The 15,955-nt window shown below is 43.9% G+C and overlaps 2 protein-coding genes across 4 annotated transcripts; both read left to right on the top strand.

Annotated features, from left to right (window-relative positions):
- Window positions 1-514: 514 nt before the first annotated feature.
- On the top strand, window positions 515-8,060 carry LOC100824763 (mannosyl-oligosaccharide 1,2-alpha-mannosidase MNS1). 3 transcript variants are annotated; one of them, XM_014896093.2, is made up of 15 exons: window positions 515-832; window positions 1,844-2,017; window positions 3,954-4,001; window positions 4,115-4,288; window positions 4,396-4,508; window positions 4,993-5,058; window positions 5,207-5,378; window positions 5,670-5,759; window positions 6,081-6,205; window positions 6,419-6,484; window positions 6,598-6,706; window positions 6,818-6,916; window positions 7,028-7,108; window positions 7,193-7,363; window positions 7,450-8,060. In XM_014896093.2, exons 1-15 carry the CDS (start codon window positions 671-673, stop codon window positions 7,678-7,680), a joined length of 1,881 nt encoding a protein of 626 aa, XP_014751579.1. In that variant the 5' UTR covers window positions 515-670; the 3' UTR covers window positions 7,681-8,060. The 3 variants fall into 3 exon arrangements, with proteins under 3 accessions (XP_014751579.1, XP_003580419.1, XP_014751580.1); XM_003580371.4 differs by lacking the exon at window positions 1,844-2,017 and having other exon boundaries at window positions 671-832; XM_014896094.2 differs by lacking the exon at window positions 515-832 and having other exon boundaries at window positions 1,968-1,989.
- A 5,158-nt stretch (window positions 8,061-13,218) lies between these two features.
- On the top strand, window positions 13,219-14,210 carry LOC100823946. Its single transcript, XM_010242073.3, has one exon. The coding sequence runs from the start codon at window positions 13,495-13,497 to the stop codon at window positions 13,720-13,722; it is 228 nt and encodes a 75-aa protein (XP_010240375.1). The 5' UTR covers window positions 13,219-13,494; the 3' UTR covers window positions 13,723-14,210.
- The last annotated feature ends 1,745 nt before the right edge of the window (window positions 14,211-15,955 follow it).

Here is a 15,955-nt window from a genome sequence, read left to right as displayed (position 1 = left end):
TGTCATATTCTTAAAAAGCGTATAGATTATACTTGGACATGGGTGGCCCGGCCCGGGGTTTGCCCAGGTATAGTCTAGATACATGTAATATTTCGACAACAATTTAGGATCCTTAGTGTTGTTAATCAAGTGATTTAAGGCTATTTTTTTGGTTAATCAAGTGATTTAAGGCTATTTTTTGGGGCAAATATTGGCCGCATGCAGGCTGATCCCTATCAAACCTTAAATGCTTACTTTTGGTCACAATTTCACTGTCAATTGTTTACTCCGTACTGCTACTGCTTGGTTATCTTATCTACAGAAAAAGTAATTTCCAAGAAATTTGTGCTCTCAATACAAGGGTGCTAAAAAAATTCCATGGAAAGGGAGATGAAAGCAGTTTATTTTCTTTGACATGAGAGATGATAATAATTGTCGTATTACGGCTCAGAAGGGGGAAAATGTACCGAAGTGGTTATTTACCTGTACCGTAGGTCCCATTTAACGATGACCAAGACCCAAACCCCATACATACACACACAACACTGAAACTCTGAAACGAACACACATCCACGCGAGCGCACGCGCGAATCGCCGAGGACGTCACCGGAGACGCGGCAGGCGACGAGCCCCCCTCCTGATTCCGGCGACCTCCTCGCGGAGGGGTCAGCGCCGTAGGCGTGGGCCACCCATGGCTCGTCGGTCGTCGTCGTCCTCCTCGTCGGGGGCGTGGCGGTACCTGAACCCCGCGTATTACCTCAAGCGCCCCAAGCGCCTCGCCCTCCTCTTCTTCGTCTTCGTCGCCGCCACCTTCGCCTTCTGGGACCGCCAGTCGCTCGTCAGCGAGTACGAGGTGCGCACCCTTTCTCGCCTGCGTGGGGGGAATTCTCCCCTGATCCGGGTTCAAGCGGCGGGGATCTGATCGGTTGGTTGCTGCCTCGGTAGCTTCGAATTTGTTGCCACGCTGGTTGGTCGCTGGATCTGGTTATAGTGACAATTTGTGGATAGAACTGCAACTCACTGCGATGGTATTAGCCCCCCGGGAATAATGGGTGTAGCCGTGTAGGCTATCGTATGCTGCATCTGCTTGTCTGGTATTCATCTCTGAGAGATTGTGTCGGGGATTTCGCATTTCCGTGAGAACCGTGACGGTTTTGTTCGAGATTGGATCTCTTGAGCTGTGGATTAGTGGATCTTATCACGGTCCACAAGACTACAACTCTACCTGTGTAACTATTATTTTAGCTTAGATTTCTCTCCAGCTTTGACTACAATTCGGGGAAGAACTTTGGATTTTCAGTTCTAGAATCAGTGGCAACGCCGGTCATAGCAAATTGATGGCCCCAGGTCAAATGTTAACTAGTGGCTTTCATTCAAGCAAAAAGATTTTGATTTATATTTCAAAACCTAATGAAGGTGTTTGTAAAGAAGTGTGACACCTTGTCAGTTAAAAAACTTCATTGCATATATTAAGTGAATTTTGCGATGCAGGGTAGTGCAAAGGGATTGTGAGCCAAATTTAGGAATAAACAAAAATGAGCACTTTCCCTGTTAACGGAGGCAATCTGTGAAACAACCAAAGCAAACTCAGTAGTGGTACGGTTTCAAGCAAATGAGATAAATTTGTTTAAGTAAAGAGGAGAATTGAACAAACAAATTGAAAGTTCTTTTAAAAAATGGTACGAAGGGATTGTGAGCCAGCAATAGGACTGTGGGTCGCTTCTGCTGACTTCTGCCGTTCTGCAAGCGAGTGGAGCACGCACGACGTACGCGGAGAGCTTCGACTTGGCATTCCGTCAATTTAGCTAGTTTCCTTTGCTGCTAGTGTGATTGATTAATTATTCAATGCTTAAACTCCATGCAGTTAGCGTGTAGTACTAGCATCAGCATGCATGCACTGGAAGGGCTGGGGCCCTTGCCGCTCGGGGGTCCAGGCTGGTTGCCCCATCTGCCCAGTCTCTGGGCCAGCACTATTCAGTGGGAGGAGTATGGCCGCATGGGGATAGTAAGGTACTTCATCAGCTTAGACTTGTCTCAGGTGGGAAGTTCTTAACCGTTTTTTTCTTTATTGAGGGAATAATTCGGACCTTGACCTGTTGTGAGACACAGTGTAGATTTGGAGAACTGAGTTCTATCACATGCTATGGATAAATAAATTAGGATTATCCTAACATGTCTAGCCATTTTTGTTGTGCTTCGTGACATGTGTTTGAATGTTTTGCCAAAACTTTGAGATGGTTCCACATATAAGAAAATGGTGGAGATGTTGGACCATCGCCATCGATTGACATTTTTGTAGGAGTAAAGATTTTTATCCTCATGCATCTTTGTGGTTTTCAGTTTATGGCAAAATGACTGAATGTTATAGGATGTGTTTGGTTTTTAGCCTCACACAGTGCCAAGCTTTTGGCAAGCCACTGTTGTTTGGATTATAGACAGTGTACGACCAAAAATTTGGCAAAATTGTTAGGCCTCCGTTTGATTTGCAGCCACTTTTGTTTTCATCCTGTTCATAACGAGCGCATTAAAAACGGAGGCAGACACAAGTGGACTTAATTAATTACAAAATGCTAAATGGACATGTAAAAGCACCAACCTCGATCAGATGTCACCCATGCAAAGAATACAACACTTTTGAGGTAGTAGATTTAGGGGTAAAGTTGCTGGACTTTTGTCCTGTGGCGCACCGACTCTCGAGAGAGGAAAAAATACAGATTTGTGCTCTCATTTTATTCCACGGAGGGAAAAGGACTGGGGCCCACCGAGAAAGAGTTGGTGAGCAGCAGCAGCGCTGCCAATCTTTTGGCGATGGTTTTCCACGTCATCAACTCGCCCGTGCTTTGGCGAGAAATACACGAGCGCGCCCGTGATGGGCTGCGTGAGCCCAAATTTTGGTGGGTATCTAAACAACCACCAAATGCTATGGGCTGGCCAATTATTTGGTAGGGTCAGTTTTGGCTGTAAAGCAAACACACGCATTCTTCTGTAACTTTTTTATGAATAACTGTTGTGTTTTAAGGAGTGAGGACCGTAGTCATTGTGAACCGTCTATTATGTTATTTATAGGGTAACATATTGTTCAACTTTGCCAGATGTAATTGGTACTTAAATAATTAAATACTTTCATAGCTGTGACACGTGTGTTGTACTGTAAGTTCCACGACTTACCATCTATTGAATTTTTTGTGTGGTGTCAAGTCCATTCAATTCCCCAGTCATTGGTGAGCGAAATACGAATAGGAAGTAAGGTGGTAGCTCATCTTCTAGTTAAGAGAAACGTGATTTTATTTGTTTCTCTAATTTTGTTAGTGCCATTCTTGTGCGAGAGTGAACGAGGGTATGGTGGTGAGGCAATAATTTTTGTAAAGGCTCATATCTTTGACGTCATTGTGGATGATGTATCATATACCTTTGCTTTTAGTGTGGGTTTAGATTTGTCTAGCCATGTTCAGTGTTAATGTGATCAGTGGGTTTGGTTAGGACCTGCACGTGAACACTGACATTTATTTGGTTTAAGTTGGCTAATATATCTTTCTTGAAATATGTATGTATATACTATTGACGATTCTACATCACTAGAGTTCCTTGTAAAATGTAGAACTTAAGAACCTGAGAGCATAAGTTATCATAAATGCTATTAAAAGAAGCAGGCCATAAAATTTAATTTTGCATTCTGAACTACTACAGATGAACAGCACAATATCTTTTCACGAACTATTCTTTGAATTTTACTTGTTGGCATGCTGCTAAATTTGAATGAGAGCAGAGATGAGGTTGGGGTGAACTTGATAAATGCTTCTCATCACTTGTGTTCATTTGATACCACGTGTACTCCATATGCATGCAGTGCAGCGTCTTTGTTTTTTGTTGTTGAAGAAAGACCTTGCTATGATCATTTTATTTCTTCATTATTCAAGGCTTGTTTTTCTACCGTGTTTACTATATTAATTCAGTTTTCTTTTCCTTCATTGCAGTCTGAGATTTCCCGGTTAGAGAATGAAATAAATCAGTTGCATGGTCAGGTAACTACTATTGCAACCAATAAGCCCCATTCTAGTCTGCCTATTTCTTTTACTCCACATTTTTCTTGTTCTTCTGAAAATTCCGATCTTCAATTTTTGTGCCTTCTATGTAGTTAAGAAAGGCTGGGGTTCATCTGGATGAAAATCCAACAAGTGACGAAATGTCCAGAAAAGATCTTGTAGAGATTGATCCTATTAATATCGATAGGAGGGAAAAGGTTAAGGATGCTATGCTCCATGCTTGGAATTCCTATGTAAAGTATGCATGGGGAATGGATGAGCTTCAGGTCTGCTTTAGTAATTATGTCCTATAACTTGTTTTGCATTTTTCCATTTGTCTCGACAAACTCTGAAATGTTTTTTTACCTTTTGCCTTCTTCACCCCTATTTCCAGCCACGTTCAAAGAATGGTGTCAATAGCTTTGGTGGTCTTGGGGCAACCCTTGTGGACTCGCTCGATACATTGTATATAATGGGCCTAAAAGATGAGTTTCGGAAGGCCAGAGAGTGAGTTTCACTTTCTTTTGACCATCAGACCATGTAGAACTTTCACGATGCTTTATCTGGTGCTTTCATTTTTTCCTTTACTGAAATCAGAATTTGATCTTAATTTGCTTGTATGAACATTTAATTCTGTGGCTAAACTGCACCTAGATGATGTATAAACCTGAACTTCCTTTAGAAAATATAAGCTTGTTATGTAGTAGGATTGGATCACCCTAGTCTCAAGCATCTTGTTGGCCCTTTGAGCCTTTGACGGAAGGCGCACCATTCGGCAGGGAAAGAGATGACAATGATGTGCTTCTATAACTGGCCATCTGTTCCATTCATGTGATGAAGAACTTCTGCACTCTGTAGTGTATCAGATCCTTAGTATTTAAATTTATTTTTGTATTATTTCACATCATAGTACTCTTCGCAGCCATTTGAATACCTTGTTGTGATTTATTTCATACTCGTGATCTGACTACTCTCTATTTCGTGATAACAGCTGGGTAGCAGAGTCATTAAGGTTTGACAAGGATTATGACGCCAGTGTTTTTGAAACGACCATAAGGTTGCATTACAAGGTTTATCTTTATTATAGTATTTCCTTCCAGATATTTGGCTATAGGTCAATGCCATGTAACAATATCACGTTATGATAATAAAGAACCATAGTATAGCTAAATTGTCTAAGCTTCTATTTGTCTATTGAAATTCAGGGTTGTTGGAGGTCTCCTCAGTGCATATGATATGTCTGGTGATAAAGTTTTTCTCGATAAGGCTAAGGATATTGCTGATCGATTGCTACCTGCTTGGGATTCAACATCCGGCATCCCTTATAATTCAATCAACCTAGTTCATGGCCGAGCCCATAATTTTGGATGGACCAACGTGAGTAATTGATGCTCTATTTTCCATCAAGTATCTGCTTCCATTTCAAGTTCCTTCTAAAACATGTAATAACTTGCAATCAGATGTTTTTTAACAGCATCTGATTAAGCTATTTGTTTACCAAGGCTTTAATACAAGCGCCCAAAGTCATGAACATGCTACTGAGCATTGATCTTTACAATATCCCTTACCATTGAGATCACTGGATTGAGTATTTTCTTAACAAGTTTCACCTGGGACTGTTTTGTTTTCTCTGTTGAATGATGAATAAAATGATTTTTGTTTCTGCAGGGTGATAGTATCCTTGCGGATTCTGGAACGGAGCAACTTGAATTTATAGCATTGTCCCAGAGAACTGGTGATCCCAAATATCAGCTGAAGGTTGACTTCTTGTATTTCATGCATGATACCAATGTTATGCAATTAGCTGGGTACATTTTTTTGAAAAAAAATAGCTGGGTAAATTCTTTGTAACCACTTTTGGGCAAAAAATAGCTACCAGCCTAGCTCCCAAGAGTGGAAGGTTTTCTTTTTGGATGCTTCTAACCTATTTGTCCCAACTAACTGCAGACTGCTATTTTTTGCTTCTAAAATGACCATGTGTGTAGCTTGTTTACACATTCAAATCCTTACGTGATGTCTTCTTTTAGCTCCCTCTTTCTTACCATGGTCTCTCATCAAAGTTGTCATTGTATGATTTAGGCGGAAAATGTCATCCGACAGCTTCAGAAGATATATCCAAGTGATGGCTTACTTCCTATCTACATAAATCCTCAGTCAGGAACAGCCTCATACTCAACAATTACATTCGGTGCTATGGGAGATAGGTAATGCTCTTTGTTCTCCTGTATTTCAACCAAGTTGTTCTCTTCCTGAAATAGTGGTTCTCTGTTTTATCATTCAACCATGCAATTCTTTTGCAAATTATGTAAGCAAGTTTGCTCTATCTTATTGGGTCATGGCTAAGATTGTATCGCATACCCTAGTTGATATCATAACCAAACGATAAAAGAGAACCAACTATTGTATATGTGTTTCAGCTTTTACGAGTACTTGCTCAAGGTCTGGATTCAGGGGAATAAAACCGAGAGCGTAAAACATTACAGGTTCGGGCCCGGCTTAACAATGTGTCATAATCCCTTCGATCATTGTTTAGTGAAAAGTCCACATGTCCTGTGTTGTAACGGATTAATGATTCCATTTGTGGTGCTTAACTCAGAGAAATGTGGGAGACATCAATGGAAGGTTTAATAAGCTTGACTAGGAGAACTACACCGTCTAATTACTCCTACATCTGTGAGAAGAACGGTGGCTCGTTGTCTGACAAGGTAAAGAATCCCCATTCTGTTGATTGTCAGCAGCTATTAGGATGCTTTATGAAGTTTATCTTACATGGTCTGTATAAAGTCCTGACTGGATCAACTTGTGACTTGACACAGATGGACGAACTTGCATGCTTTGCCCCTGGTATGCTGGCACTGGGAGCCTCTGGTTATGGGCCTGAAAAGGCTAAACAGATTATGAATCTTGCAGAAGAGGTAAGTCCTCTATGGAGTTTCATTTTTGTAATAAATATTTTTAATTTCTTGCTTACCACATATGGTTTGTTGTATTTCTCCATTTGATTTCCTTTTTCATTCTCTCCATAGCTTGCTCGGACCTGTTATAACTTCTACCAAACAACACCCACGAAGTTGGCGGGCGAGAATTACTATTTCCATGAAGGACAGGTAGTGTGCCAGCCCTCATTTTTCTATGTTCTAGTAATCCTGTACCATGACAACAATTCTAAGTGGTGCTTTCCAAATTTATAGGATATGAATGTGGGCACATCATGGAATATCCTGAGACCAGAGACTGTTGAATCACTAATGTACCTGTGGCGCCTCACGGGGAACAAAACATACCAAGATTGGGGGTGGGACATATTTCAGGCATTTGAGAAGAACTCCCGCATTGAATCTGGATATGTGGGACTGAAAGATGTAAGTTTTCAACAATCATTCATTCTTGAATTTCTACTGGAAGCACGTGTCTTACACAAATCTTGCTACAACTTTTCCGTCTCCAGGTGAACAGTGGCGAAAAGGACGACAAAATGCAGAGCTTCTTCCTAGCAGAGACGCTCAAGTACCTCTACCTGCTGTTCTCCCCTCCATCAGTCATATCCTTGGACGAGTGGGTCTTCAACACCGAAGCTCACCCATTGAGAATTGTTCCAGTACATGGTAGCAAAGGTGACTCAACTGACACTAAAACACCAGTGGTAAGTCTCGGAAGGAAGCAGGGCAAACAGGGGTAGGCCTGAACTATAGGGTGCAGGATTTTTGCATCTGCCGTCTGATTTTGACCTGCGGGACGGAAAAATTTACATTACAGGGAAATATTCATCCCCAGAGCGGCAAGGGTTGCAAATCGCGGCATTAGGCTATGTAGGAAACAACATTATATAGGTAGAGGATGATGAGATAATCTGGGGCAGTCCCCCATGAAAATTTTCATCTTTTGGACTTGCTTGCGCTCCCTGCGCTATTGATTTGCAGCATACATGTAACTTAGTGTCCATATTTTGTTGCTTGCCTGGGGCTCTCTGGAGCTGTTGTATTCTCATGATTTCCCTCCGAGTTGTTACCATTTGGAATAGTATATGGTCTATAAAACATTTGTTGTGTTTTCCGTTTAGCGTTTAGCGCCATCATTCTTGAGCTTATCCGTGCCTTAATGCCAGCTTTGCCATAACCCTACTTATGCGAAGTTACAAGCATTGCAAGTTCCCAACCATGGAGTACTGTACTAAATATATTGCTGTGATAGCGTGTTAACTTTAGCCGTCATGGAGAGGTAAAAGAGCCGAGGCGGCTGAGTGAGGAGACGAACGGTACACGCCATGGCTCATGCGAAGAACACCACGAGAATTCCAAGAGCCTTCGCATCGATTCCGATGCCTTTTTTTTTTGTCTGACCCTGCCTTCGCTGAGCTGCTTCCAGGGACAGGTCAGAAATTAATTATTAAACCTGGGCGCAGGGCCGCAGGTCGAAACAGTGCCGCACGCATCGCGGCTTATTCGTGCATGGGAGGAGCTTCTGTCCCGGCCATTTCAATCTGGTATGTTGGAGCTACGTACAGGTCTGTCTACGGCTGACGAACAGAGAGGCCCCGAGCCTGGAATGATTTGGCAGGCGCCGTGTGACGAACGAAAGGGACACGCGTCTTTTTCGGCGTTCCTTTCGCCTGAAAATGGAAAATTGCTACTAGCAGGGTCTTTGCGGTCCCGGAAGTTTTATCAGAGTTCTCATGTATGGATCGAATCATCGAATGCTACAGTTTCTAGGTGACAGCAGCTATCGTTGGGATATTTGTTTGGGATACTCTGCTGCTACGTTAATTATTGCCCGGGCAAATCTCACAGGCGTTGTGTTGTGCCGTACTAAAGGAAGAAACTAAGCACGGTAGCCCTAGTACATAGGACTTGAGCCACTCGTCTGCGCGCGTGTCGTCTCTTTTACCAGCTGCTTCCGTAAGAATCGTGCCTGCTCACATTGCATATTCCCAGTGAATATACCGTGCCGGGGGGAAGAATATACCCACACGAGTGGTGAGAACCAAGTCACACGCTTACTCGCTTAGACTACAACCTACTTTTTGTCACTTGCAGCTAGCATTGAACTGTCCAGCCCATACATGATAGGAAATGCATGCCGTCTCCGGTCTGCTAAGAACTATGTATGGGAAAAAATTACAAGGAAAACGCCGTTTCCGAGTATAAGTCGTCGGTTGTGATTATGTAAGAGCATACCTCAACATCACAGGCAGCTATGAGCATGAAACTTCTTCTGTCTCTCCGGCTGCTTTGCTGCTGAAAGGAACGGCAGGAAGTCGCGTGTGGCACGCAAGAAATGTCTCTCGCTTCAAAGTTCAACCATTCTCCCACGAAAATGCCGAATACACCGTCAAATTTGAAGGTATACTCCGTATAAGTGCCGCATATTAATGTACAAGTGAAAAGGAGAATGGTAGAGATAGATATCATGAATACTGCACTATATTACCATATAGTGCAGTATAGTACGGAGTACATATGCGATACGTACGTACGTACGCCCGGCCGTATCACGTACGTGCCGTGTGCGGGTGCCGATCGAGAGGGACCAGGCTGAGGCGCGTATCGATCCGAGGATGGGGAACGAAGGACGATAAAGCCTCCGTCCAACATGGTGCCCCAACGGGCTTAGATCTGTCTGCCCACACACCGCAATCCGGGTCCCCGCGCGGCTGACGCCAACGGCGACCGGACGACGGTTTCTCCCGGACCATCTCGTCGTACGGGTTCCATTCTCGCGGGCCCTGCAACTGCAACGACCGTACGTACGTGCAAAACCGCGACGCGGACCTCTCTACGAACGACGCAGGAGATGCGAATCCAGTCGGAGAGCGACACTTTGAGATGTGGAGCAAAGGAGTAGATTTAAGAGAGAATTTCATCTTTGCCATTGAAAATTTGCCTGTTCAAATGACACTGAAAATTTCTTATTCTAATATGCCACTTAAATTTTGCACGGGTACAAATATGACACTACTGTTAGTTGACCGCTAGTTGACCGTTAAGTAGAAGATGAAAAAACAATTTTGTCCCTATGTAGTATGTTGATGTTCCGTTAACAACAAATTACTCATTTTAGAAAACTTAGCTTTTCAAGGTTCTTAAGATACCCGTAATACCATTTCTGAGTAAGTTTCAGCAATAATGATTTTAGCATGAAAAATTGAAAATTTTCAACAACACTTCTCTTGATTTTAATTAACATCACAAAAGTCATAATAGTTTCAGCAAATTAATAGACTAAAACTCATCATAATTTGTGAACAGAGAGAGGGAGAGAAAGACCGAGAGGGTTTTTAGTTTTCTTGTTTCTTTTTGTTTTTTTCCGACCCGTGGACCAGGGGTATTTCGATCAATATAAAATTGACTTAATGGTCAACTAGCGATCAACTAACGGGAGTGACATATTTGGAACAGGTAAATTCTCAGGGACATTTAGTCATATGAGCAAACTTTCAGTGGCAAGTACGAAATTCCGTGAAATCTCACGATGCCTATCCTCGTCTGAGAATGGAGAACAGAGATGTGCGCGCCTTGTCAAAATTGGGAGCGTGCATTTCAGGCTCCAAGAAAGTTCTTTCAGATGCAAGTACTACATATGGACTCGATCGTGATTTCGGGCATCAGACGGACTAGCTTGTCGTGTTGAATGATGATACAAACGTTATCGAAGCGATCATGATTATACCGAAACGCTTTTTTTTTCCTCCGGGTATTATCTAAGTCTTAACTAGTACTCGTATTTATATATGTAGTGAAGTGGAGTGTACTAAACTAAAAGGAGAATTAGATACGGCGTACATGATCCTGCTGGATCCTGAGACGGCCGGTGGGTGTAGTTTTTGAAGCTATAATCTTAGGATATTTTTCGAGCTGCTAATACCAGGCACGTGCTCTGTGTATGACATCGAGAGAACTATAGTGTTTATTCTTGGATTATAAAATATGAAGGGCGGGTTGTATTAAATGTCTAGTCCAAAAATTCATCTTATGGACTAGTGGATATATGAAAAAAATATTGTAACCATTTAGCGCATTGGGATTAAGAAAAACTACCCTTAGTCCATAAATAAATTAAATCACATGGTGGTATTTATACATATGTGTGATTTCCTTTAATGCTTTCGGTCAACTCTAGTGGTCTGTTCTATCCACAATAGGGTCGCTCTCAATATACTTAGTGAAAAAAAAAATACTTTGCACTCGTCGGTGGTGCGTCATGAGCGAAACTCAATGTTGCCTTTAGACCCGCACCGTGTCGGAGCCAAGAAAACGTTGTCGACTTAGCAATTGGATAGTTGACAGTGGAAATTTAGAAGATGCCGACGGACGGTTATCTGAGAAACAGATCGTTGTCCAAGAGAAGAACCGACCGAGAAGCCTGAATGAACCATCATAGATTTGGCCAGACAATGTGAGAAGACCTAAACTCGCAGAACATAAGACTGAAACCAAATCATGTGCTCTAGCAACGACCAGACGATCCACCGCCTTCCTCTAGGCCGCATACGAGGTCAGTCTTGAGTCGGGAAAACCTTATTCTTAATCCGCACGCTGTCGTTATTTACACCATAGCGCAGCCGAGGAACCAAACTCTAACTCTAGAAAACCTAACTATGCAGGTCCGGTGTCCCTGCCACCTCCTGTCGCCGGAGCAGCGGACCCATGACGGTGCCAACGAAGACCAATGGTGTTGGAGGTGCTTTTGGGGGAAAGAGACGGCCATGGCTTCTAAAACTCACGAGTGAGGTGCATACGTATTCGCCGCTCGGCGTGTTCGAGACAAAAAAGGTGCATACGTATTGTAAAAAAAAACTTTTTTGCATACGTTTCAATATATTGTGACTAGTGGAAATGCCCGTGCGCTGCCACGGCCCAAACACAATATGGTCGTCACTTGTATACACTATCTAAGGATTCTAATCTTCCTGGCCCAAAGCATATAAATCTAACACACTAAAAAATCTGAAGGATATGAGTACATGTATATAAATACACAAGGTGGCCTCATACAACAGATGCAAAAGATACTTATTGATTGGGAAATCGAATCAGGTTGGGCTGACTCAGATTGGCCAAATTTCTTCCTGCTATTCCTCCTCTTATGGTTTTATTATATTCTAATTGTAATCTCCCCTCTTTGTCTTCCCTGACCATGAACTAATTGCAAGAACTAAATGAAACAAGATCAGAAACATGAACATTTGGAAGAAAGATCTGAACCATGAACGGAAAGTAACAAGATTTGTCATAGAAAAATGCAAGAACAAATATCTGGAAAGAACAAACAACCAAAACAGAATCTCAGAAAAAAGGAAAAAAAATCCCCATCGCCCTATGTCCTAATAGAGGCCGAGTTCATTGATTTGTTGAATCAATGAATGAATCTGAATGAGGAGCTCACGAGAGGTGAACCACAAGGCAGTGAATCGTTCTGTCCTCACTGACCCCACATCTCCTTGTCTCTGCCTGGATCTCGCCGGACTGCGCCTCGTTAGCTGCGGTGCTTCGCTTCTAGAGACGGGACAACTGGGGCACGCCGTGGTTGGGGAAGAGGGAATGGGGCAAGGTCATGGAAGAGGGACGACGCTCCGATTCTGCCGATCTCGCCACAGTGCACGCAGCCAACGCAAAGAAGGCCAAGGCCATGTGCGGCTGCAGCGAGCTCACGAGGGCCACCGCCGCTTCATGCGGCGCCTGTTCTGCTGTTGCTGCCACGGCGGCCATGGTTGACTTTCGCGTGCGTGAGTGACTTCAGAGACACGTCGCCTCGTCGCCTCTCTCTCTCTCATCTCCACGGCTCGTCCACCTCATCTTCCCCGATGGACCGGCTCATCGACTTTCTCTCAGACTGTTTATTATCCATGGCGGCGGCGGCGGATCCAGTCTCCATGACGGCGTGTGCAGGGGAGGAGCGCGGCGGCGACGGGCCGTCCATAGATCTTTGCCGGCAGAGACGGCGCTCGCAGAGGGGGAAGGCGGCTGCGGCGTGCAGAATGAGACGCGAGGCTTGCGGCGGAGGGAGGAGAAGCAGCAACGGCGAGCGCTAGTTAGGAAGACAAGAGAGAGGTTTTTTTACACGAAGAGAGGAGGGTTCGCATCGGGACGTACAGGAGGGGACGCGGTGGCATACTCATGTAAATTTAATGAAATTGACGTATGACGCCCGTGACAATGACCGTCAAATCCAATTTAATATAAAGTATCTGTACGCACGCAGGAACCAGCTCCGCTAATTAAATACTACCCAAATCCAGCTCAAAAAGTTAAACACCCAATTGACTACCTCCAGCTGTCGCACTCGCAGACGCGCTGGCTCGCGCACAACGATCTCCGTGCGCCCTCCCTCCCGTCTCTCTCTATATATAATCCCCCTTTCCATCCACCGGCCGCCGCCCCAAAATTAACAACTCCCCAAAGGGGTTCCCATCAAAACCAAATTTCCACCGTCTGCCTCCTCTGCTCTTCGCTTCGTTTCGTTCGATTGAGCCCGGAGTCCGGAAGGAGGGAGGGAGATGCCGGCGGCGGCAATGGCGGTGAAGGTGATTTGCGGCGCGGAGGAGTCGCGGGTGGTGGGGACGGGGAAGGCGCCGGGGGCGTGCCCGTGCTGCGGGGGCCCCGTGGTGGCCACGGACGTGGAGAGCGAGCGCCGCATCCTCTTCTGCCTCCCGCTCTGCCTCAAGAACAAGCGCAAGTACTCCTGCTCCCGCTGCCTCCGCCGCCTCGTCACCCTCTTCACCTAGCCCCAGGCCCCAGTCAATGGCCGGATCCATAAGCCAAGTTCGAGTTCCTTGATTATTCTCTTTCTTCTGTTCTCTGCTTGCCGTGGCTAAGGCTAATGATGAATCAAACCTAGCCTTGGGGATGCCTTCTTCTTCTACAGTACTCCTAGTTTAATTCAAGGGAGAGTAGTACTCTCCATTAGCTAGCAGCTAGCAGAGCAATTAGTTGCAGGGTAGGAGTATAAGTATTATATTAGGAAGGATATATATGGTCTGATTTGAGGCCGACGGTCAGCGGAGGTGCCCGCGCATGTGCATCACGTGAAGCTGACACTCTGTTTTCGGGTGTATACGTACGCACCTACGTAAGTACCTCAGCTGGTGTTGTAATCTCCGTATAATCTCTAAATTAATGGTCCCGGAGGGAAGGCTAATTGGCGTTCCTTAATGCACAAGAAGAGTCTTGGAATTGTCTTGCGAACGTGGCAATGGATTGATTATTTAGCGGCTGGTGCGTCCATGAGAGCTGAAGGAGGAAATGATAGCTCGAACGAATTATGAATGGACAGCCCCTGTTTCATCGGTACTATGCATTGCTCTACTCTAATGAGCTGTGATTTCTTCGTACGCGGTAAATCTAAGCACCTACTATTGGGGAGTATTGTGTTTGGAAATCCATCTGTAAAGAAATTAATGGGTGATAGATATACTCCATTTTTGTTCAGGAATGGAGTTAACGAAACACAATTTGGCAAGTAAAGATTTAGCACGTACCGTGGTAAACTTTCTACTTTTGCTAGGATAGTAAATTAAAGATTATTCTAGAGACACCTAGTTTTTGATTCTCAATTCTCTCATTTTTCACATGGCAATTTATGGAAATATTAATTTTAGCTTCCGCTATTGATTTATACTCACTGGCCAATGTGGCTATTTAGAAATTGGTTTGTTATTTCTAAGTCGACTTTAACGACAATCTGATCTAACTATTGAGATTCGTGCAAGAATCATGCAAGTACAAAAGATGAATTTTTTTTATTCAAATAGTTATAATCCCTATAGAATTAGACACTCCCTAATAGCATTGTTTGTTGCAGAAAGAAATACTCCAATCTGCTACAAGACTAGTAGTATCCTCTAGCGTACTCCATCCTCGATCAAAATGGATATAATTTTAGATTTAGGCGTGAGAATTAAGAGTACAGGTGAAACGTCAATATTACCATGTAATCATCCTCATGCCGGTCTCTTTTTCCTCACCAAGTCACTAAATCACCTCCTTTTCCTCTTCGAAGCAAGGCATGCATGCGTAATCAGAGTTCACGAAGGAGTAGAAGCATCTACCGGAGTTAATTAGTAGCGCTAGCTTTTCTTGATGACATTGATGAATGACAGGAAGATACATTGGACGTTGTGGCCTCAAATGGTAAACGGTTTGTCCTATATACAGTGGTGTGTAGGCTATAGAATTGTTGAATCCGTGCATCTTTGACGGAAATGCCGTATTCTCTCCAAACCATAATTGTTGTCTCAAATTTGCTCAAATATGGATGTATGTATATTAAAAAAATGTTTATATACATGTAATATTTTGATTTCGATAATTAATATGAATCGGAGGAAGCACGTTAATCAAACTATAGGTAATTAACGGACACGTCGGCCAGGCTCATCAAGCTGCACAAGCACAACTGAAACACAATCCCTGCTCGCTCCCATGCCCCCAACTTTTCTTTTCTTTTTTCGAATAAGTCCGAACTGACAAAAGCATGCAGCGAGCTCACGTGCTGCACAAAAGTACTCCATGATCCATCCAGCGACCCATGCATGTATCAGACTGTTTAATCTGTTCCGGTGCACAGTAGCAGCCACAGGATCACTGTCCCTGCATGCCCAAGCTGTTCAAAACTTCAAATCAATCCAACCCAATCCGATGAACAGCACTAGCAGCCACAAAATCAATGCTGGTGCTGTGCTGGTACCAGGCAATTGCCGCTGCCGTACGTGCATGCTCACACGGATAGCAGCAGCCGGCCCATCCGTTGGCTAATTACCTCTTCTTTTGCGGGCTGGGCATCACGTAAAGTAAATCCCCAGTGGTACCACCGGTGGATTCATGCGTCTGCCAAACAAGATGCACCTGGACTGCGTATCTCCGTCCTACCAACCCGAACTCGCAAGCGTGCAAGCTAGACACCAGTGGATATATTTTAGAGCCAAGGATAAGGGATCGGACCTTTTATAGGTATCACAC

Source organism: Brachypodium distachyon, chromosome 5 (assembly GCF_000005505.3).
Source record: "Brachypodium distachyon strain Bd21 chromosome 5, Brachypodium_distachyon_v3.0, whole genome shotgun sequence".
NCBI lineage: Eukaryota > Viridiplantae > Streptophyta > Magnoliopsida > Poales > Poaceae > Brachypodium > Brachypodium distachyon.
The sequence above is the reverse complement of the archived record's forward strand: the minus strand, read 5'-3'. Positions and strand labels throughout refer to the sequence as shown.